We start from the raw sequence: 25,304 nt of genomic DNA on the forward strand, positions 1-25,304 counted from the left end.
AAGCGGGATTCAAACCCAGGTCCCCGACACTTTGAGGCAACAGTGCTAACCACTGTGCTACCGTGCAGCCCAATTATAATAATATAATTAGTCAAAGCCTCATGGGTCATTAATGAATAAATTAACCCTGATTCCTGCACTTGATCACCTTATGCTTCCAATAAGAGTTGTTGGATGTGCAAGGATGTTGTACGAGGAATGAAAATGGGCTCAGTCCACTCACGCTCACCAACTAGAAGCACACAGGATTAGTAACATTGAGTCATCCATGAAATTCAATCCCAGTGACGGTCTGAATATTTACAAGAAGGAAATGTATGCAAACTGAAATATAAAAACTCAGACCGTGAGGGGAGAGACGAAATTCCGGAATAGTCAAAAGGCAACAGTGGTTAAAAACAATTACGATTCAAATAAGCTACAGACACTTACTCCAATAAGAAAGATTTCCTAGCTACACCACCAGTATCGTCAATACAAAAGCAAAATACTGCAGATGCCAAAAATCTGAAAACAAAGTGCTGGAAAATTTCAGCTGGAGAAAGAGCAAAGCTGAAAACATTTTTACGCAATAAATGGTTAGGATCCGAAATACACTGCCAGAGAGCGTGGTGAAGACGTAATCGGGTATTTCAAAAGAGAACTGGATAATTATCTTAGGAGATACAGTTTGCAGGGCTATGGGACAAGCTGAGCTATTCTTGCAGAGTTGGCACAAGCTGAATGGCCCCCTTTTGTCATTGATCTAGAATAATAGAATCATTCTATTCTCCTTGGTCAATGACAAAATGGTCCTTTGGAAAGGAAAATTCAGATGGAAGTCATCATCTTGAAATGTTCATTCTGTTTCTTTTTATAGAAACTGTCAGGCCTGCTGAATATTGCTAGCATTTACCTGCTTGTATTATATTAAGACCCAGTTAATCAATCTTTATTGATTTGTCATAGATATGAAGAGTCCAGATTCACTCTTTCATGATTGACATCTCTGGGGCACGCAGAGGGGTTTACATCCTATCCATTTAAAATGCATTGTACTGAGTGTTTCATTTGCATTCGAGCGGTTCAGGGTAAACTGGAGTTATCACACACCAGCCTTCTTCCACTCGGCTCACCTGCAGAGTGCAACTAGCTGCTCTCACCTCAGAATTATCAATCAGCAACTGGGAGACCGACCCACTCGTTTTCGTAATAGTTCTTCATCACATTTGAGTGTGTAATCTCCTTCAGTGGTTTTCTGTTAATGCGCTTGTGTAAAACTCTCCAGTGTGTCACTTAACAGTAATTAACTTCTTGCTCCTTTGCTCATTGCAGTTCCTTTTAACTCCTGCTTACTTATCAAGTCAGGAATCTGTTCAGTGGGGGTTTTGTTTTTGAAACAGATTCCTTGAAGATTTGGAACTTTTAGTAATGAAACTTTGAGCAGAGCTTAAAGTCAAGGAACATTATGGGCAGCACGATAGCACAGTAGGGGTAGCGCTGTTGCTTCACAGCACCAGGGTCCCAGGTTCGATTCCCGGCTTGGGTCACTGTCTGTGCGGCTTCTACACGTTCTCCCTGTGCCTGCGTGGGTTTCCTCCAGGTGCTCCGGGTTCCTCCCACAAGTCCCGAAAGATGTGCTGTTAGGTAATTTGGACATTCTAAATTCTCCCTCCGTGTACCCAAACAGGCGCCGGAACGTGCCGACTGGAGGCTTTTCACGGTAACTTTGTTGGTGTTAATGTAAGCCTATTTGTGACAATAAAGATTATTGTTCTTGGAATTGCCCAGTATAGCTGGTAGGTGGGAAGAATGTAAATCAACAATGAACTACAAAAAATGAACAGGCTTATGCATTTAGAAAAAAATTATATATCTTTATTTCAAAAATACACCGCATATAAAATACATTTGGTTTGTTAAAATTCTGTAGTGTACCATACATAATTAAACACAAACTGCAAGGATGAATAACAGCAAAAATGAAAATTCTTGTTGGGCACATGATTAGATGACAAAACAGTTTAGCAAAGTTTTGTGCATTATTTCAAAGTAATTTTATATTTTAGCCGAATGGCCCAAATTGGTCACTAGTGTCGAATTTCTGCAGGTATTTCAGGAATGGGGGAAGGTCCTTTATGCTGTGTTAAGTGAAACCTTTTTTCGTCATTCTTGAATTGGTTCTGGTGAAGGGCCCCCATTTAAAGTATTCACTTGTTCAACATCCTCTTTCCACTCCTGACCAGAATGCTGTGTGTTTCTATTACTGCATCACATTAATTGCCTTTCTTAAAACCTCTCAAAATATCCTGCATACACATCGAATAAGCCAGTTCAGCTGGGGAAGACTGGCTGCTAGTATTTCCCATTTCAAAACCGTTTAACTCTTTGGGAATTGTGCAGTTTCTGCACCAACTATTAGAACTTTCTACATATGTGGCATAATTCCATTTGTCAGTGTATTTGACGAGGCACTGGCTTTCAGTTTTCATGAATAACGGGTATAATTTTTGGATCTCAATTCACTACAATTCGTAAAAAATTCCTGTGAGAAAAATTAAACTTGACACATTCAGTCACTAAGGCCGTGGCTGGGACATGTAGGGTGCCAGCTTCCCTGCTGTGCTGTCAAACATCCAATGTGGGTGTAGTTAGGTTCCCAAGTTTGAGATTGCATCCTCATGGATGGCTATCAGATTTTAATCGAAAGAGTGGGTTAATGACACCTTGGGTTAGATTGAAACATACTTTAGAATAAGACACAATAACCTCTTGTCAGGATGCCAGAAAAGGAATAATGTGGCTGGAATGCCGAGCTTTGCAAATGATCAGAGTTCACTGAAATCCTTGATAACCAATATCTTTGTATTGTGCGATACAAAAGCATGTGAAAAATAATGGACCACTGTTTAAAAAGTCAAACTTTCAAAGTCAGGTTAACATTTTTCAAATTCACCAACTCAAAACTGGTCAGTTGCCAATCATAGTTTGGATGAAATTAAAGTGACAGGGTGCCACATTTTGAGGTTCTACAGCCTGTACACTGAAGTACATGATAAATGCCACACAGGGCAAAAGACTGAACAAACACACAGCGAAAGTATTATAATATACAACCAAAAACACAAATTAAACGTTGATGGCATATGTGGACCATTTAATGAACACCTAAATCTGATAGACAACTCTGTTTAAAATAACATGTGATTATTTTATTCAGGTCACTATCCTGTTTTCCCATGACCCCTTCCCAGAATAAAGGATTTTGGGGATTAGCCGGTGGATTTAAAAGGGGCAGCTCGGAGAACAAAGCACAGAGCCAAAGGGAAAAAAGCAGTAGGCACGGATTTGTTTTGAAGTTATGATTTTCTTATGAAACTATCTTCATATTCTGTTTAAAGTATAGAATGCCTTTGTGGTCTTTTCATGTTTAAATACAAATAGTGTGATGTTGCTAATTGGAACATTTTAATTTTAAAAGATTTCCTGCATTCTCTTCCATTCCTGCTTCTATATTTATCAGCAGTAAAAAGCAAACCCTGCAGTCTAGAAACATAGAATCCCGACAGTACAGCAGCAGGCCATTCGGCCCATTGAGTCTGCACCAGCCTTTCAAAACAGCACTCTACCCATGTCTAGTTTTTAACTTGGTTACTTTTCGTCATGCATTGAAGCTACACTCAATAGTTATCCAGCAAAATAAACAGTGGGGTGACCATTTCCCCCATGCAGGCCTCAATGGACTCAGCAGTTTCATTTTTTAGACAATCTGTAGTGAGGTTATTGTGAACGTCATCCAATGTCTTTGTTATTACAATTATCTTATTCCATGTGCCGTTTCAAGTCACTGCGGGCAATGCAGCCTCTTCCAGCTTTTTCCTCGGCCACAACCTGGTCCATTGTTCTTAGCTACATCTGGAATAACTCGCTCTCCAATTTCCTAAAAGTGCCTGAAATGTGCTGTTTGCCTGTTCCAAAAGCTTGGTTTGGACAGAAACTGCAGGCATCAGCTTTAGTGTTTTTTTTATTGTGTTACATGCATGCCTCACTGAGGCAGCATGAGTTAAAAGGATCAAAATGGAAAAGACACACGTCAATAACATTCTGTATTCAGAAATTTTGATCTCTTTCGGACAGGTTAATACAGACCTTGCAGTCTTACATTCAATAGTGTGGATGGTTGTGAAGGAAAACATTAATCTCACTTTTATAAACTAAATCCCTTATTGGGTAATGTTCAGGTGTTTAATACCTTAAAAATTGGTAGTTATATTATCCCTACATTGCACTGAATTATGCCTTGTTTCTAGAACTATATAATTTAGGGAAGGAGCAAGGCTTAAAGTTCAAGGCATCAATAAGGTTGAAAGGGAATAGAAAAGGATAGGGTGTGAAGGGCTACTGTGTGACTCAGCCATTAACATCACAAACACAATCCATTGCAAATAGGGAACATCCACAATTTGGCAACTAATCTGAAAAACACATCTAATATAAAACATGGTTTTCTTGGTGTTCACAGTACAGTGTAATCTTGCTAGTTACAGTACCAACCATATCCTGTGATGAGTTGAATGCCAGAGCACAGCTTGCAACTGGTGCGGGCTACACACCACCTGAAAATTTTCAACATTACAGAAACTCCATCTAATACTCTGAAGGATAAGTATTCCGAGTTGTGATCTTTTGAGAATGGATCCGGACTCCTACATTATTAGCATGTAATACACAACGACTCGCACACAAACCTGAGCCTCTGTATTTAACTTAATTTGTTGAGTTACAAAGCAACTTGTTTCGCTTAGCTGCCCCTTTCTGAATAATTTAGAATTGTAGACTGAGTAACAGCTCAACGACTTCAGCAGTTGTAATGTTAACTACATCATAAATCACCATAATTCCATAGTGTTCTTATAAATAAGGATACATTCATTTTAAAAAAACTTGACAAGGTCACATAGATTGATAAAATATACAACCACCACATCCTATTTATGGGAATTACATGAGGTATGAAAGATAATGAAGTTCCATAGTTGTATGTATGGTAACATAGGAAGCATGCACAGTAACATAATCAAACAGTGACATCAAGGCCAGTCTCAAGTCTGAGGGCTCAGACTTGGTAACTGGTGAATTAGTGTAATCCATGTTTCCTAAGCACCAACAACTTGTTCTATATATGTAGAAACATGCTCTGCATTTAATACAGCCTCACATCTGCAGTTCTAGAAGTAATATTTGGCACTGGTGGCTTCAAACAGCAACAAGAGGAGGTAAACCCATTCCATGTTCCACTCAGAGACTAGTGAAAGCCCAAAGCAGCAGAAACTGCTTTACTCTCAGTACTCATTTCACTAATCTTAGCATATAGGATAATTATTTCCCCGACCCCCCTCCAAATCTGTAGCAAACATACATATTATATTCTTTACACACTGTTTTTGTTTTCTTGCCAACAGATTTGTATTTTCAATAAGTTCAAGATCTTATTTAATAATACATGTAAATTAATCACAACTCAGTAATTATGCTCTTCTGTTAATCAATGCACTTGGGTTGCAATATTCAAAATTCATTTCAAATGGCTCTTAACACTACTGCCATGTCTGTACCCAACCTATTGACAAATACTGATCTTATTCGGAAATGTCCGTTTGGTTCATTTGATAGGATTCACACCTTTCAGTCAGGTGGTAGGTTCAAGCCCCACTCCAGGACTTCCACATGTGACCTAGATTGACACTGTAGCGCAGCATTGGAGGAGTGCTGCATTGTTGGAGGTGTTGTCCTTATGAAACTAAGATCCTTCTCTCTTGTTGAGATGGGCACACAAGGGGTTCAGATGGGTACACAAGAGATTCATTTATCTCATTGCTGTTTTTTGAACCACGTGTGTAAAACGGCTGCCACACACAGTGGCATTACAATAGCAAGTGCCTGTTAAAAGTTGCTGGAAAGTGCTCTCGGGCCTTCCAAGGGATCTGTTCAGGTGCTCTATAGATTAACACCCTTTCTTTTCTAATTGTTTGCTTAACTGTGGTAAAAACTATAGCAACATTAGAACAGACCAGTTAAAGCAAGTAGCAGCTACGAACATGTGAATTAACCATGTTAATTCTGAACAAACAATGACACATTTAAAAAAAAAACTAACTTAATTATTAACCCATCAAAATGAAAGGGGAGAAGGGCATCAGTTGCATTGTACAAAGCTCCCAAAGTCACAAAGCAAAGACTGTTGACGCTCCTCTTCCAATTCCTGGTGTTGCACATTAGAGATATATGATCTCATTACTCTTCAATGCAAACTAGTTGTAAACCTACACTTAATACAAAGCTTTCACAATTACACAATCTATCAACTCACTTTGGATGCTGGTTAATGTTACAATTCTGCAAAGTTGCTGCCTGTTGATGCGAAGGCCGTTTTGCCGAATAAAGTTTCAATAGTTTAGAGTGGCTCCGAGCTATGGCACCCTTTGGTTTTTGGTTCAGATCATTTAACTGGTCATTTACAGTGCTGCAGTGACTTGCCTATTTCTCAAACACACAAAATTGCCAGTCATTGGCATATTCACTGCTTTTTAAAAGGCATCAGTAGGCCAACTAATTGACACAGCACTTGTATGTGCCAGGCTCAAAAAGGTCACTGTATTTGTTTTTTAAAAATCCATATCACTGACCTGAACTGTGCACATTAAGAGATCAGAGAACCTGGGCTGTGAAATTAACATTAACCAAAACTGCACCATATTAACTGTGATATGCTTGTGTGTTGCATTCTTCAGCATCATTTAATAACTTTATAACATTTAAAATTAAATTCTAAACACCTTAATCCCTCAAAAAATAGATGTTTGGGCTGAATGTTTACACATTAATATCCTATAATCTTAATTTCAAGACTGGGCTGAAAAAGTACTGCTTTCATCTACTTGGAGTACCCGAGTTCATGATTCTAGATGGAAAATCAGAACAGAAATCTAATCTCAACCACATATAAAAATGCTTCTGTATAAAGTTGACACAAGAACACATGGTAAACGTAACTACATAAAATCTGAGAACATTTAGCATAGAAAGCCATTTAGCATCTGTCAGTGAATCTACTCGAACACAATCTCCCTTCTCCTTTTCATCCTGTTTAAATCTCTTTCATCCAGTGTTTATCTAACTCTTTCTTAAAAGGTCTTGACTGATTTGATTTCAGTAATCACTTTAAATATCATGTGAAAATATTGTCTACCTTCCCCATTTTTGCTTAGACAATTATTCCTGAGTCACTGGTGCTTTGTTAATTCCTCTCTGCTCAGTAGAAGTAACCTTTCATTATTTACCCGTTCAAATTTTGAAACACTTCCCCCTCCCAGATTCAGTGTTTAGTTATGCCGGAAAGCCCAGAATTTAATGCCATCAGAGCAGTGAACTCTGACAGGTCATGTGAATCTGTTTGTCTCAGCTCGCTTTTGGGTGAAATTACTGCCCAAATCCTTAACAATTTCCCTGACAAAGCTTCGCAAACATCAAAATAACACATTTGCAGAGAGGGGAATTGTCTAATGCAGTGGTGTAGCAGGGATCTATACCTTGGAGCAGTAGGTCAAAGGTTTGGTGATAGTCTTGAGTCCCAATCTCAGTCTGATCACCATGTGCAGTTCCTTATCGAATCATAGAATCCCTACAGTGCGGGAGGCCATTCGATTCATCAGGTCTGCACCGGCCCTCTGAAAGAGCAGCCCACCTAGACCCACTCCCCCACCCCATCAACCTAATCGACACATCCCTGAACATGAAGGGGAAATTCAGCATGGTCAATCCACCTAACCTGCACATCTTTGCGCTGTGGGAGGAAACTGGAGCACCCACGCAGACACGGGGAGAATGTGCGAATTCCACAAAGTCATCCAAGGCCAGAATTAAGTTATAAAGAAATTGAAACAATTTTAGCCTCAGGAGCTGCAATTTCTCCCCTGATGGGAGCATACCATCACTTTGGCAGAATTCTCGGAGGAAAGAAGTCACCCTTTATCTTGGCAGCAAGCAGCACTTCACGCAGCATCAAGGAATGAAGGGAATTATTGGGGGAAAGGGGAAACTAATTAGAGGATTCCATCAAAATTAGAATGAATTTTATTCTTACATCACTATCAATTGTTCAGCAACATTTTTCAAGATGAGATTACTGTCCAGTCTAGTCTGGGATTTAAACCACTGGGATTTACCTTTCCATTGGTCCCAGTACTTTGTTCCAGGCAGAGTACTGCAGTACCACTTCTGGCCACTGCAGCCCTGTGCCTGGTCGGGTTCAAGAGCTGCTAGCCAATCTGATTGGCTAACAGCTCTTATGGGCAAGACTTCCTCCCAAGGGCAGATGAAAGTCCCACCCATTGTCAATCAACGCTCAAATGGCAGTGCAAATTTGAGAGTTGGCGGTTGCGCATAAAATGCTGACTCTTGGGATGGAGAACGCCGATTACTCGCCACTCTTAAAATCCTACCCCACATTCCCACTGACCCCCAATACCCTTTCACCCCTTGCTTACCAAGAATCTATCCATCTTTTTCTCAAAAATATTCAAAGGCTCTGCTTCTCCAGTTTTTGAGGAAGAGAGCTCCAAAGACTCAGGATTCTGAGAGACAACATTCCTCCTCATCTTAAATGGGCAACCCCTTATTTTTCAACAGTGATCCCTAGTTTTAGATTCTCCCACAGGAGGCAACATCCTCTCCAAGTCCACCCTGTCAATACCCCTCAGGATCTTGTTTTAATGAAGTTGCCTCTTACTCTTCTGAATTCCAGCATATACAAGCCTAGCCTGTCCAACCTTTCCTCAGAAGACAACCCACCAATTCCAGGTATGTTCCACACAACATATTTCTGTCAAATATTTATTGAATTATATCTTGAATTAGACATTATTCTCTACCTCCACTATGCCCCTGGTCCGTGTACCCACCTCGCTCTCCAAAGGATTCATCTTCCTTCTTCTGAACAAGTTTGTGCCCCTTTATGAACTTTATAAATTATGTTAAATGTTATTAGTGTTTAGTATATCTATGCACCTTGACTAGCTGAATAAGATTCTTCCCTAAGCTTTATAGTATAATCATACAAAATTACCTCCTGCCAAGACAAAAATGTGAAATGATGCTGTTCAGTGATAATGTCACACCTGTTTTTAGCTGTTGCAGAGTTGTATTAATACCCAGATTATTTTTCAATCTATTAAAGTAACAGAGTTGACCATTTATTTTAATATCTTACTCCCTCTCTTTTAGGGTTCTCCCAAACACTGGTCCCTTGGAGGTCACCTGTATTTGGGCCTCTAACAATCTTGCTCTTGTCTCTCTCTCCAGCAGTTAGGAGGCATATGATTGAGCTGACGGGGGTGAAGCTCGCCTCAGACATTCCCTTACGACTTTTTGGGGAGTGTCAAATCTGCACTCCCATTATTTTGCTCCCTTCACTCAGTGGCAAAGCCTAAATTGGGAACTGACTCTGAGGAGGAAGCCACAAACCTGTGGTGCAAACCTAGCATATTGGTTAATGCAGCAGCTATCTAAGTAACCTCAGCAGCAGTGATTGCGCTTTAACTGGCAATGCAGCAAAGGCTAAGTGAATGCAGGGGAAAATGTGAGTAATTGGGCGGTTTGCGGGCTGCATTTTTGCATGCCAAGCTTTCCATTTTCACTTTCAAATGTCTGCAATTGGGATTTAAGTTAGAAAGTACCAGACAAGCTTTAAGGGGTCAGAAAGAAGAATGATTCTGGGACTACAATTAGTTTTCCTCTATTCTTCTCCACGCCCACCCCATCTCTTTTGAAGGTACAGACTTTTGTTTGGGTGCGGACACAGTGTCCAAGCAGTCATTTTTCACTGCAGTTATATAGTTAGTGTCAGACTATTTGACTGTGAAGAGCATCATCATTGATGATCACATATTGCAATCAGAAGTAGGTATGCTGGCCCATTTGTGCCCCTCTCTAGTCTGGTCATGTGGAAGACAATCATAACCCCTCAAATACTGCTCTTTCTGAAATAAATTAACACAATCGAGACTGAACCTGACACCTTTTCATCCAGGTGGCCCTACATCACATCAGGAGCCTTTGCCCATGAGGCCTAAGAGAGGTGCCTGGCAGACGTATGCGGCATTGTGCTCAAGTTACAATTCAGAATCTAGATCCTAGCCCCAGGTCACGGTCCGTGTGGAGTTTACACATTCTCCCTGTGTCTAAGTGGATCTCGCCCCCACAACCCAAAGATGTGCAGGGATGGTGGATTGGCCATGCTAAATTGCCTGTTATCTGGAAAAAAAGAATTGGGTACTTTAAATTTATTTTTAAAAATTCAGAATCTCAATTAAGTGAAACTCGTTTTGGGAAAACACAGTGCGAGAAGGCATCAGATTCAGAAAGTAGTCAAAACACTTTGCTTTACAACCCAGTTACCAGTTCTACTGCCTAATGCTATTGCCATAATTCCTTATGGTTTTCTCAAACTGTGTAAATTTACTGCAATATAGTATAGCTTCGAAGCTCTAAGATAAAGCTCAGAAATAGACTACACTGCGGACAAACTAATTACTCATACAGATGAATTCTCCGTTCTCATTGTACAAATAGGACAGTAGCACCAAAGCTCATTTTAACACTGGCAGGGTTCTGTGGATTTTAGAACCATAGAGATTTTATACATTCAACCTGCACACTTAACCTTTGTAATTCTGGTACAACTCGATTTGTGTGCTTGTAAGTGCAATAGCCGGACCAGTATTAATTCAGGTATTTCAACCAATCTACCAGAGAAAGATGTGTTAATATTCATGTTGGGCAACGTGACAAAGACAACAGCTTGCTTTGTGTTGAGTCAGTATGTCCCTGGCCCCATTGCGAGCATTACTTTAACTCCAGATAGAAAGTGGGTCAGACAGTTGTCAAATTTGCTTGGGTTGAACAATCAGGATCCACTTAAAATTGTACTCCGTTCTATCGCTGTCTCCGCCTTGGCCTGATCACACCTCATCACTGCCTAGACTTCGGCCATCATCCAAGTCCCTGCACCCTGGGGAGCTCATCAGGTTTAAGCAGCCCACATCTGAATGATGCGACCGGGTTGGAAATGTAGACTTTGTGACACTGGAACACTCCGCTCCTTTGCTGCGTCGATTGCTTTCCATAGAACCGAAATTAGTACTACTAGCTGGTGATGGTGAATCACTGGAAGAGAAGAAGAATCAGGTAACTACAACAAAAATAGTATCTCTTTCTTGCATTGATACAGAACCTTTACTGTAGAAAAATGTTCTTGGGTGCTTCACAGAGATCTAATCAGACACAAATGGATGTTGAGGCAAAGAAGGACACATTAGGACAGTTGACTAAATGTCTGATCAACTAAATAGAGTTTGAAGACAATCTTAAGGAAAAAGAAAGACTTGCCGCTAAACTGCACTTTTCATGACCAGCACTTTACAACCAATGAAGTGCTTTTAAAGTGCTGTATTGTGGCAGCTAATTTGTGCACAGATAGCTCCACACGAAGCAATGTGAGAATGACCAGATATCGGTGATGTTGATTCAGGGATATTGTCCAGGTCACCGGGAATGATAACTCCTCTGCTAGTCTTCAAAATAATGCCGTTGGATCTTTTTATCCACCCAAGCAGGCAGATGAGGGCTCGTTTTAACATTTCATCTGAAAGACACCACCACCGACAATGCAGCACTCCCTCGGGTACTGCCCTGAAACGTAGGCCTTGATTTTTGTGCTCAGGCCCTGGAGTGAATCTGGAACATGACGACTCAGATGACTGCCAATTGAGCCATTGCTAACTGATAGAGAGATTGTAAAAATGCAGAGGGATTTATGGAAGGAATTTCAATGCATAAGTCCCGAACACTGCGCAGCAATTCAATAATGGATCAAAGGTCGAGGGGCACAAGAGACCAGAGTCAGAGGAATGCAGAGTTCTCGAAGGAGTTGTAGGGGAAGGAGGTTACAGACATAGAAAGAACTGTGACAATGGAGGAATGAAAATTTTAAATTAGAGGCTTTGGGAGATCAGAAACCAATGTAGGTCATTACAGTCATGAGTGATTGGTGAATGGCATTTGGTACAGTATGGAATACAGGCAGTGGAGCTTTAGAAGTGCTGAAATTTAGTGAGCAAGCACAAAATGGGAGAATTGGAATAGTTGAGTCTGGCGACGACAAAAATCTGGATGACTTTTTCAGCAACAGAAAGGCCTAAGGCAGTGGTGGAGATGGGAACTATAATGGAGATGGAAGTCTCTTTGTTACAAGAGTTTGGGGCTGAGGTAGTGAAGAGGCTGGCTCAAAATGAGACAGTGGAAAGAGTACAGAGTATTGGGTACAGAGACAACAATTTTAATGTTTTAAATGCTTATATGGAGAAAACTGCAACTCATCCAAGATGGGTACAGAAAACACTGCCAAGAAGTGTGGTGGAGGCATGATGAATCGAAGCACTCAAGAGGGCATTAGGTGATGAGTGGGATGCACTGAACACCCTGCCGCATGTTTTTTGTTGGTGGTGGAGGCAGCCCACCAGCGGGAACTACCGACCCTGCCGCTGTAAACGGGATTTTCCGGTGATAGCCTCCCTCGTTGCTGGGAAACCAGAGTGCCAAAGAACAAAGAAAAGTACAGCACAGGAACAGGCCCTTCGGCCCTCCAAGCCCGTGGCGACCATGCTGCCCGACGAAACTACAATCTTCTACACTTCCTGGGTCTGTATCCCTCTATTCCCATCCTATTCATGTATTTGTCAAGATGCCCCTTAAATGTCACTATCGTCCCTGCTTCCACCACCTCCTTCGGCAGCGAGTTTCAGGCACCCACTACCCTCTGTGTAAAAAAACTTGCCACGTGCATCTACTCTATACCTTGCCCCTCGCACCTTAAACCTATGCCCCCTAGTAATTGACCCCTCTACCCTGGGGAAAAGCCTCTGATTATCCACTCTGTCTATGCCCCTCATAATTTTGTAGACCTCTATCAAGTCGCCCCTCAACCTCTGTCGTTCCAGTGAGAACAAACAGAGTTTATTCAACCGTTCCTCATAGCTAATGCCCTCCATACCAGGCAACATCCTGGTAAATCTCTACTGCACCCTCTCTAAAGCCACCACATCCTTCTGGTAGTGTGGCGACCAGAATTGAACACTATACTCCAAGTGTGGCCTAACTAAGGTTCTTTACAGCTGCAACATGACTTGCCAATTCTCATACTCAATGCCCCGGCCAATGAAGGCAAGCATGCCGTATGCCTTCTTGACTACCTTCTCCACCTGTGTTGCCCCTTTCAGTGACCTGTGCACCTGTACACCTAGATCTCTCTGACTTTCAATACTCTTGAGGGTTCTACCATTCACTGTATATTCCCTACCTGCATTAGACCTTCCAAAATGCATTACCTCACATTTGTCCGGATTAAACTCCATCTGCCATCTCTCCGCCCTAGTCTCCAAACGATCTAAATCCTGCTGTATCCTCTGACAGTCCTCATCGCTATCCGCAATTCCACCAACCTTTGTGTTGTCTGCAAACTTACTAATCAGACCAGTTACATTTTCCTCCAAATCATTTATATGTACTACGAACAGCAAAGGTCCCCAGCACTGATCTCTGTGGAACACCACTAGTCACAGCCCTCCAATTAGAAAAGCACCCTTCCATTGCTACTCTCTGCCTTCTATGACCAAGCCAGTTCTGTATCCACCTTGCCAGCTCAACCCGATCCCGTGTGACTTCACCTTTTGTACCAGTCTACCATGAGGGACCTTGTCAAAGGTATTACTGAAGTCCATATAGACAACATCCACTGCCCTACCTGCATCAATCATCTTTATGACCTCTTCGAAAAACTCTATCAAGTTAGTGAGACACGACCTCCCCTTCACAAAACCATGCTGCCTCTCACTAATACGTCCATTTGCTTCCAAATGGGAGCAGATCCTGTCTCGAAGAATTCTCTCCAGTAATTTCCCTACCACTGACGTAAGGCTCACTGGCCTGTAGTTCCCTGGATTATCCTTGCTACCCTTCTTTTTTTTTTTTTAAATAAAAATGTTTTTATTCTCCATTTTCAAATTTTCCTTCAAAATTTACACCCCACCCACAGACAGTAAACGGTAACAAATACAAAATCAATCCCCTTAACAACAACAATGATCCCATCCTCCCACCGCCCCAAACAACGGCCCACATGTCAATATATGCATCCAATAAAACAAACCCTCCCACGGTGGCAACAAAAATCAAAGGAGAAAAAGAAAAAGGAGTCTGGGACCGCCCATGGTCACCATTAACCTATAGGACCCCCCTCCCACCCCACTCTCAACGCCATCCAACCTCTGAAAGAGTACCGTACATGATACCCAGGAGTTGTAAACACCGCGCCCCCCCCCCCCCCCTCGAACTCCTCCCGTCCACTGCCTCTTGTAAAACTCCTCCCCCCAACCTCGGTTCCTTCCCCCCAACATTCCACCCCGGCTAGACCACTCGGACCCTGTTCTGCCAGGCTCCGATGGCCGCAGCCCCTCCCCCACCTCACTCCCGTTCACTGGGTGGCTTAAACCGGCCAGCGTGGAGGCCCCCGCCCGGGTCCCTTTCCCCGGCCCTAGGAAAGCCCAGAAATCCCCTTTTAGCACACAAACCCCGCATATCCACCTACACCCCAAAGAGCCCTCATTTCGAGTGAAAGTCCCATCACTTCCCTTGTTCAAATATATACAACATTGGCTCCTTTAGCCCCTACACCCGCGCGCAGTGAAACAAAAAAGAAGAAAATACAGTCATGAGGTTACATCGGCACATGGCCATTTCTCAATTTTTCAGTTCTGCCACAGTCCTTCTGCCTTCGCAAACTCCTCCGCTGCTTCCGCCGTTCCAAAATAAAAGTCCTTGAGCTTGTAAGTCACCGTCAGCGTTGCTGGATATACAATGCTGCACTGCACCTTGCTAATGTACAATGCCCTCTTCACCCGGTTGAAGGCAGCCCGCCTCCTCGCCAGCTCCACCGTAAAGTCCTGGTATACACGTATACCAGCTCCAGCCCACTGCACCAACCACTTCTGCTTAGCCCAGCACAGGACCTTCTCCTTCACACTGTACCTACGGAGGCACAGAGTCAATACACTTGGCGGCTCACTCGCCTTTGGTACAGGCCTCCACGGCCGATGAGCCCGATCCAGTTCATATCGGGAGGGATCCTCCCCTTCCCCCAATGGATTCGCCAGCATCGTGGCAAAATACTCAGTCGGCCTCGGCCCTTCAACTCCTTCGGGCAGCCGCACAATCCTCAAATTCTGTTGCCTGGATCTGTTTTCCAGGTCTTCCTTTTTTCCTCGCAGATCCTTGTTAATCTCCATCACCTTCCGCATCTCCTTCCCATCGAGGTAAGTTGATCACCGTGCTGCAATAATGTCTCCTCCACTTCCTTCAGCGCCTCCCCTTGCTCCCGCACCTCCGCCACTGCGTTCGCCACCGCCGTCGTCACCGGGGAAATCGCCTCTTCCACCAGCACACTCAAAACCTCCCTCATCTCCTTCCTCATTGTCTCCATGTATTTTGTAAACTGCCTATCGAATTCCGCAGCCATCAGCTGAGTTATTTCTTCAGCCGTAAGCAATGCAGCCTTCCCTGGTGCGCCAGCCTCCATTTTCCTTGGTGACCCCACGGTGACCTTTCCACTCCCTGACAGACCTTCAACTTTTTTTTTATGGCCGTATTTTTTGCTCACCCTCGACATTTTTCTTCACTGTGCCTTCTCCCTGCTTTTGCCGCCTCCGTGGACCCTGGGACCGGGCTTAAAGCCCCGAAAATGCCGTTCCCGAACGGGAGCCCTCCATTGTGCGGCTGCCTCCCGCCCGCCGTCACCGGAAGTCATCCTTGCTACCCTTTGGCTATTCTCCAGTCCTCCGGGACATCACCTGAAGACAGTGAGGATCCAAAGATTTCTGACAAGGCCTCAGCAATTTCCTCTCTAGCCTCCTTCAGTATGCTGGGGTAGATCCCATCAGGCCCTGGGGACTTATCTACCGTAATATTTTTCAAGATGCCCAACACCTTGTCTTTTTGGATCTCAATGTGACCCAGGCTATCTACACACTCTTCTCCAGACTCAACATCCACCAATTCCTTCTCTTTGGTGAATACTGATGTAAAGTATTCATTTAGTACCTCGCCCATTTCCTCTGGCTCCACACATAGATTCCCTTGCCTATCCTTCAATGGGCCAACCCTTTCCCTGGCTACCCTCTTGCTTTTTATGTACGTGTAAAAAGCCTTGGGATTTTCCTTAACCCTATTTGCCAATGACTTTTCGTGACCCCTTCTAGCCCTCCTGACTCCTTGCTTAAGTTCCTTCCTACTTTCCTTATATTCCACACAGGCTTAGTCTGCGTCCAGCCTTCTAGCCCTGACAAATGCCTCCTTTTTCTTTTTGACGAGGCCTACAATATCTCTTGTTATCCAAGGTTCCCGAAATTTGCCGTATTTATCCTTCTTCCTCACAGGAACATGCCGGTCCTGAATTCCTTTCAACTGACACTTGAAAGCCTACCACATGTCAGATGTTGATTTACCCTCAAACATCCGCCCCCAATCTAAGTTCTTCAGTTCCCGCCTAATATTGTTATCATTAGCCTTCCCCCAATTTAGCACATTCACTCTAGGACCACTCTTATCCTTGTCCACCAGCACTTTAAAACTTACTGAATTGTGGTCACTGTTCCCGAAATGCTCCCCTACTGAAACTTCTACCACCTGGCCGGGCTCATTCCCCAATACCAGGTCCAGTACAGCCCCATCCCTAGTTGGACTGTCTACATATTGTTTTAAGAAGCCCTCCTGGATGCTCCTTACAAACTCTATCCCGTCTAAGCCCCTAGCACTAAGTGAGTCCCAGTCAATATTGGGGAAGTTGAAGTCTCCCATCACAACAATCCTGTTGTTTTTACTCTTTTCTAAAATCTGTCTACCTATCTGCTCCCTTATCTCCCACTGGCTGTTGGGAGGCCTGTAGTAAACCCCCAACATTGTGACTGCACCCTTCTTATTCCTGATCTCTACCCATATAGCCTCACTGCCCTCGGAGGTGTCCTCCCGTAGTAAAGCTGTGATATTCTACCTAATCAGTAGCGCAACTCCGCCACTCCTTTTACATCCCCCTCTATCCAGCCTGAAACATCTAAATCCTGGAACGTTTAGCTTCCAATCCTGTCCTGCCCTCAACCAGGTCTCTGTAATGGCAACAACATCATAGTTCCAAGTACTAATCCAAGCTCTTAAATTCATCTGCCTTACCCGTCAGACTTTTTGCATTAAAACATATGCACTTCAGGCCACCAGACCCGCTGTGTTCAGCAACATCTCCCTCACAGCCATACTGCCCTATTCCATAGTTCTCCCTCAATGCTTTCACCTTCTGACCTATTGCTCCGGTGCTCACCCCCCTGCCATACTAGTTAGAACCCTCCCTTGTGACACTAGCAAACCTCGTGATCAGGATATTTATGCCTCTCTAGTTTAGATGCAACCCGTCCTTCTTATACAGGTCACACCTGCCCCGGAAGAGCTCCCAGTGGTCCAGATAACGGAAACCCTCCCTCCTACACCAGCTGTTTAGTCACGTGTTTAGCTGCTCTATCTTCCTATTTCTAGCCTCACTGGCACATGGCACAGGGAGTAATCCCGAGATTACAACTCCAGAGGTCCTGTCTTTTAACTTTCTGCCTAGCTCCCTGATCTCCTGCTGCAGGACCTCATGCCCCTTCCTGCCTATGTCGTTAGTACCAATATGTACAACGACCTCTGCCTGTTTGCCCTCCCCCTTCAGGATTCCCTCTACCCGTTCGGAGATATCCTGGACCCTGGCACCAGGGAGGCAACATACCATCCTGGAGTCTCTTTCACATCCACAGAAGCGCCTATCTATGCCCCTGACTATAGAGTCCCCTATGATTATTGCTCTTCTGTGCTTTGACCCTCCCTTCTGAACATCAGAGCCAGCCATGGTGCCACTGCTCTGGCTGCTGCTGTTTTCCCCTGATAAGCTATCCCCCCAGACAGTATCCAAAGGGGTATACCTGTTTGAGAGGGGGACAACCACAGGGGATTACTGCACTGACTGCCTGCGCAGCGTGGGACCGGAATTTCCTGCTGCCTTGAACAGCCGGTAAATCCCGCCCGATAATGTGTAGCACTACGAGAAAAATGCAGGAGAATGGCACTAAGTCATAATATTCAGTTGACGAGCAAGTGCCGACATGATGGCCGAATGACCTCCTTCTACACTATAACAGTTCAATGATTCTGTGAAGTACTCCGGAATTAGAAACACTGGAGAAGTTGAGATAGGTAGTGGAGCTGAGTGCCAGCACATCTATGGAAACTAACCTCATGGCTGGGGCTGTGGATGATGAGGAATATAAGGAAACGGTCATGGATGGCCTTATAAGACCATAAGACATAGGGACAGAATTAGGCCACTCGCCCCATCGAGTCTGCTCTACCATTCAATGATGGTTGATATTTTTCTAATCCCCATTCTCCTGCCTTCTCCCCATAACCCCTCATCCCCTTATTAATCAAGAACCTATCTATCTCTGTCTTCAAGACACTCAGTGATTTGGCTTCCACAGCCTTCTGCAGTAAAGAGTTTCACAGATTCACCACCCTCTGGCTGAAGAAATTCCTCCTCATCTCTGTTGTAAAGGATCGTCCCTTTAGTCTAAGATGGTGTCCTCTGGTTCTAGGTTTTCCTACAAGTAGAAACATCCTCTCCACGTCCACTCTATCCAAGCCTCGTAGTATCCTGTAAGTTTCAATAAGATCCTCCCTCATCCTTGTAAACTCCAATGAGTACAGACCTAGAGTCCTCAACCGTTTCTCATACGACATGATTAATACTATGAAAGTGGACCATATTAGATGGCAAGGGTGTGGGCAATGGTGAGCATGAACATGGGTAGAAGATTATGTAAGGCGTTTAGGAAAAACAGGAGCTCAATGAAATCAGATGAGAGCGCGCAAAGTGAACTGAGATTGAGAATGAAATCACTGAGGAGGAGGAGCAGCCCAGTACAGAGGCTGTGGGAGGAAAGAATGGAGGAGACCTCGGTGTAAAACTCAAGGTGGAGGGATAGAAGGGGAAAGAGTGTCCTTAACTCAGCAAAGCCAGAGCCAGCGGTTAAACCTTGCATTTCCATGATCATTTGAGACTCATCTACGCACAGAACTCTTTGGGGCAATGGCAGGCGTGCCTTCTTACAAATGGCTCAGTTGCTTTCCTCACTATTTGAACAGCTTCCAATTCCAATTGTGAAATGGATGACACTATAGTCTAGTTCACACCTATTGGTTTTTTCCTCAATGCTCATTACTCAAAGTAAAATCTTCCAATTTTGCTGAGGTATTATTAGTCAGGAAAGTGCCAGGTTTGATACCCCGTCTACACTCGATTAGCTGATGTCAGTTTGGAAACAATTGAGAAACTATGGACTTTAGTGTGAGGGGAAAAGTAACCTATGCTTCAGTTCATGAATGTTATTCAGTGATTCCCTACTAGAAAGTGCACATAACCAATGGGGATCACAAAAGAAGAATCTGGTGGTGCAGTGTTTAGTGGAATAACCAGCTCACTGTCTAGATTTACAAAGAGGAACTGGGTGGGAATCTACTGGCCAAACAGCCGTTTTAGTTCATCACACCATTTTAAATACTGCTCAACATTGCAATATTATCTAGTATCTCACCTACGTCGACAGCTTTGATGGGTAACCTTAGGAAATGAGTGTTAATAAGGATTTCACCATGGTGGCTATCACAATCAAGGCCAATCTTGTCTTCAGCTTCCATCCTCACATGCATATATGACCCAGCTCAGGACATTAGATACTGATTAGGACTGGGAATCCTGGCTACCTTCCCCCTTCCCTATCCCAGAGTGGCTGAGGCCATTGTAGCATCCCTCCAGCCCCTCAGCCAAAATCAGCTAACTTGGTGTATAGGCGACCAGACATCATACACAGGCCTATGAAGCTCATTTGTGCACTGGTTTTATCAACTGAATTACCGGGAAGGGACAGAAATAAATAATTTTCATTTACAGTAATTACAATACCGTGTTGAAGATAGGAAGTTGCCATTCTTTACAGCAGTGTCATTGAACTGAAACTTGCAAGTTTCCTGGGGAAAGGACACGGACAAATTCTCATGATGCTGTGACTTGGAAGGATCCTAGTAGAAAGATACAGACACACAAAACATGAACATCAAGACCATAACAGTGAAGGTAGCACAGTGTATACATGATAAGTGAAGGTGAAGGGAACCGTTTGGTTCACAATGCAGACCCTACCATCTCTCCAGTACAGCATCAAGCTGTTTCTTAAATTAATCCATTTGCCTAGTTTCCCCTTTTGGTAACCCCATTTGAGTTGTTAATCACTCTCTACGTAAATGAAAACAAATCTTCACATTTGTTTTACATTTGTCCTTCAGAACCATTTTATTTATTTAGCAAATGCAAAGTCCTCAAGCCAAGCAGTTTCTTATGGTCCTTCTCTGTTGAATGCGGATAGGCCTCCGCTGAGTCTGTGGATTGGACATTCTTCTATGATGTGGTGCATAGTTTGCTCTCTCCCATAGGCACATAGGAGGCTGGTACTAATGCCTATCTGTGAAGGCTGACCAAGCAGGCGCCATGGCCGGTCCTGAACCCTTCAAGGGTGGATCACTCTTTCCTTGGAAGGTTAAAACCAGGCAGTTGTTGGGTTAGGTTTGAGACCAGGTACTTGTTTGTCATGTCCAATGATTCCCATTCATTTGTCTAGGTGAAATTTGCTTTGAAGTTTTGCTTCGGAGGGTTTTGTTTTATAAATTTAGAGCACCCAATTCTTTTTTTTCCAATTAAATGACAATTTAGCGTGGCCAATCCACCTATCCTGCACACCTTTGGGTTGTGTGGGTGAGACCCATGCGCACACGGGGAGAATGTGCAAGCTCTACATGGACAGTGACCCTGGGCCGGGATCGAACCAGGGTCCTCAGCGCCATGAGGCAGCAGTGCTAACTACTGCGCCACCGTGCTGCCCTTTTGGGAGGGTTTTTACAGATCAGCCTTCTTGACGGGAGTCATACCTTGGGTGGACTGAATAGATCAGCATGAAGTGGCAGGTAGGGGGCTTGGGAACTTTTCCTATCATTCGGAACCATCTGATGTATCTTAAAAATATTGATCTTGATTTACTTTCTCTACCCTTTTAAGTATGTTACTAAAATTTCTTTTGAAGGCTGAAGGGCTCAATCTGCAGGTATACATAAGGGGTAGAGTGGCAGGGGTGGAATTAGTCTTAGCCGATATGCTTTACCAATCTTTGTCCTTATCTGGTCAATGCAAGCAATTCTCTCAAATACACGAATAATGCTGGATAGTTTTCATAGTTGAAGTGACATTGTATCAAGATTCAGTTGCCCATCGTTTATTTATTACTTATTATCAACATTGGGGACAACTACAGTTTCTGGGCCCATACACAGCATGAATGGCATTAACAGTTCCATCCAAGGCATCACTACTTACATTGTATTTCAATTAAAGTACTTTACTTACTGTATTTCAATTAGAATGGGTGACACTTAAGGTAACACACGGGTTAAACCATATTACTAGCAGATATTCAGCTGTAATGTTCCCAGTCAATTACTGGATATTCTGTTTTATGTCATGTATTGTATAACATGTCACGGACACTTTTCTGGCTATTGAATGTCCAACTGTGGTTTTATTAGAGTAATGTGGCAGTGCTAATGATTTTGGGTTTGAATTCTATGGTTAAATACAGATTCTCAAAGGTATTTGTGTAGCAGCTTAGCTTGTCAATAAGCGCCACTCTTTAGGTTAAAAATAGTTGATCCGCCATTTTCTATGAGCTCAGATGGTCGCTTGTGAAGAGACAGAGACAAGAAGGGTGTGGCCGCTGTGCCACTTGTGGTTGAAGTCACTCGACCAACATTCATTTTCTAGACATACACGTGAAAAATTGTGGGTTCTTCCCTCCCTCAAGGTGCTGAATCTTACCGGGCGACAGTTTCACTGGCACTGGAAGGCTGATAAAACCTAGCCTAAGTGCCAACCTTCATGCGATGCAGCACTCATGCCTCGTTAGAATGGGAAAGGAAAACTAAAAAAAAAAAATGGTTGTATAGTGCGTGGAACACCAACCAACTCATCTTGTACCATGTACCGTCTTAATTATTTTCAGAGAGCGCTCCAATGAGCCAAGCCGGTCACTCAACTTCACTGTCTCGTCTTGAAGCTGTTTATTCTCCTCTTCTAGGTAGTTAATCCTAAAAAGTGATTGAAAGGAAGACAATCAATATTGGTCACCATTGGCAGTACATACATTCTGAACTGTATTTTCTCCCCCTACCTTTTGTCACCAGTTTCTCCCTTCACCGCCACCTCTTTCAAAAGGCAAAGACTCCTTGTTGAGGTACAGCTCCAAATGACGCAATTGTAATTGGCCATTCTTCATGTGTAAGCCTTAATGGTGAACATTAGCAGCCTATTTAATCGTAAACAGCACCATATCTCATACCAATGTCAACTTCACCCAATGATCACATGGATGAGTTTTTTTCCTGGTGCGATCAGTGTACTACGATCAGGCGCAAGAGATCCAGCCAATGCCCTTATTGCCCTGCAGGCCCTGAGGCCAGTTGCAGCACCTCAACAACCACCTTGGTTGAAATCAGTGAATGTAGCACAGACTGAGATTAGATATGGAACCTTTCTGATCACTAGAATCCCACTATATGAAGATCCACCATGGGAGCCACGATCTGCACAGGTTTGAAACCCCATACCTACTCTACTACCCTCCCAATTTAAAACAATTGATCGCAGCACAGCAAAGACATAAACCCTCCCCTACTGCCATTGTACTCTGCAATATCAATATGTGCAGCATTGACTGGAGTCAAGGTGATACCTTGTCTTCTCAGCTCATACAGTTCTAAAAACATTTTTTTTTAAATTCCAATTAAGGGGCAATTTAGCGTGACCAATCCATCTGCACATCTTTGGGTTGTGGGGGGTGAAACCCACGCACACACGGGGAGAATGTGCAAACTCCACAAGGACAATGACCCGGGGTCGGGATTGAACCTGGGCCCTTGGCGCCATGCGGCAGCAATGCTAACCACTGCGCCATCAAACTGTCCTCTCAGCTCATACATTACATTTTGTACGAGAGAATTAAAAATTCAGATGGTACAAATGTGAAGAAACCCTTTTACCTCTCAGTTAATCTACTTTCTAGTTTGGAACTTATGCTAGAATTTTTAGTGGTACCTTCATTATGGCTAAAAGGGGCTTCTCCAACCTGACTATGCTGGCCTGATGAAGGGCCAGTTACTCTTAAATGATAACTTACATTTCTACCCATAGCTGTCTGACCCAATATACAAATAGCAGTTAGGATGTGGTTGTTTCTGCAGCAAGCACCGATCCAGGTTCACACCGTCCAGTACAGTAACCATTACACTGGTACCCTTTCACTTTTAAATACTGAAATCATCACATTTCCTTTCATTATCCAATACAAAGGCATAGAAGTGGGAGACAGTGGCAATGAACTAGGAATCCAGGGGGCCAAGCTACTGCTCTGGGGACAGTGGTTCAAGTCCCACTATGGCAGCTGGTGGAATTTAAATTCGGTTAATTGATTCTGGAATCGAAAGCTAATATCAATGATGTAAACATCATCTGTGATGGTTAACATGAATCAATTGTTGTAAAAACCCATCCAGTTCCTTCATGCCCTTTAGCGAAGCAAGTCTGCCTTACCTGGTCTGGCCTACTTGCAACTCCAGACCCACTGCAATATGACTAACTGCCCTCTGAAATGGCCAAGCAAGCTACTTGGTTTATGGGCAATCATGAATGGGTAACAAATGTTGAATGGGCAATAAACACTGGGCTTGCAAGCGACACCCACACCCCATGAAAGAATTTTAAAAAGGTGTCATGGTGCTGTTTGTTCCAACAGAAACTCAACAGAATACAGAGGTAATCAGACAGCAAACTGCTCAATCACTGCTGCTATAAACTACGACAATCTCATTACACTGTGTGGATCAATGGAATTCAATGCCTCCTCATGCCCACCCTGCTGGGGTGAGTTTGGTTGTGGGGGTTGGGGAAACCGGCACTCAATTGTGCAAGAGTGTATCCCTGTCACCTTGCTGCCTCTGCTCAGATTAAGACTTCCTGCCCTGTTGCCAATTGAGGCACTTAAATGGAAAATTGATGCCCGCATCAGGGCCTCTGCATTGGAGTTGGAGTTGTTCGTGGACTGCTGGAGCTTCCCTCATTCATAGGCACTTAATGCCTGATTGAAGGACCTGGTATCGGGATGAGGAGTTGCCCAAGGAGACAACTGCTCTTGCTGCAGACCTCCCATTCTGCCTCAACGGCCACTCCTTCTGACTCTCCTCCATTGCCTTGTTCCCTTCCGGACCCTGGATCTCGGGTAGCTGCAATACCGGCAGCAGCCACTGCCTCCCTTGTGATGCTGCCGAACAACAAAGAGCTACCAGTCTCCGAGTGGCCAGCAGCTCTTCGCGGGCAGAACCTTCACCCTTCGAGTCCCTGATCTCGGGGAAGTTTCACCATTGCTCTGTTAAATGTCCAATTGGCACTTAATGCAGCTATAGCTTCCCTAAAAGACATGGCAAGGGGCTTTCATCTGCTCTCCAGACCGTGGGCGAGACCCCATTAAATTTTGGTCATTGTGTCTTCCTGAAAGAGCTGTGAGCCTCAGGCATTTACACATAATATAAAATTGTTCAAAATAATTAACAATTTGCTAAATTAAAATATATTTGATGATGAAAAAATATATATATATTTAATTTAGAGTACCCAATTATTTTTTTCCAATTAAGGTGTAATTTAGCGTGGCCAATCCACCTAACCTGCACATCTTTGGGTTGGATGAAAATATATTTGATGATAAAACTTCCCCCAAGTGGCTGTGAAGAATAGGATTTAAAGTAAGGAAGGGCCACTTGGCCCAACTGATCCTGTCTGATCCTTAGGAAGAAGATGAACCAAAACTGAATGATATCCCAGACTGTTTCAGAGAAATCAGAAGAAGAATGTGACATTTTTGAATCATGCCCACCTGCAGTGGGACGAAGCATCCAACAGTGTACATCTCAACATGGTGCCGCTTTAAAAGAGGGCACTTTGAGCTGTAGTACACTAGAATAATCACAGGTCTGTGAAT

At 43.5% G+C, this 25,304-nt stretch overlaps 1 protein-coding gene across 5 annotated transcripts in view; it reads right to left on the reverse strand.

The window, feature by feature from the left end:
• Positions 1-1,835: 1,835 nt before the first annotated feature.
• The window catches only part of ccdc30 (coiled-coil domain containing 30), a 198,045-nt gene continuing 174,576 nt past the window's right edge, over positions 1,836-25,304 (reverse strand). For 4 of the 5 annotated variants that reach the window (XM_072478351.1, XM_072478353.1, XM_072478354.1 and 1 more), the window contains 3 exons: positions 22,257-22,359; positions 20,132-20,247; positions 1,836-11,202 (listed from right to left, as the gene is read on the reverse strand). In XM_072478351.1, the coding sequence (XP_072334452.1) occupies positions 10,998-11,202; positions 20,132-20,247; positions 22,257-22,359 (424 nt within the window). In that variant the 3' untranslated portion in view covers positions 1,836-10,997. Of the gene's footprint in view, positions 11,203-20,117; positions 20,248-22,256; positions 22,360-25,304 lie in introns of all 5 variants that reach the window. The other variant, XM_072478352.1, reaches the window with a different exon arrangement.

Source organism: Scyliorhinus torazame, chromosome 16, assembly GCF_047496885.1.
Source record: "Scyliorhinus torazame isolate Kashiwa2021f chromosome 16, sScyTor2.1, whole genome shotgun sequence".
In the NCBI taxonomy this organism is placed as follows: Eukaryota; Metazoa; Chordata; class Chondrichthyes; order Carcharhiniformes; family Scyliorhinidae; genus Scyliorhinus; species Scyliorhinus torazame.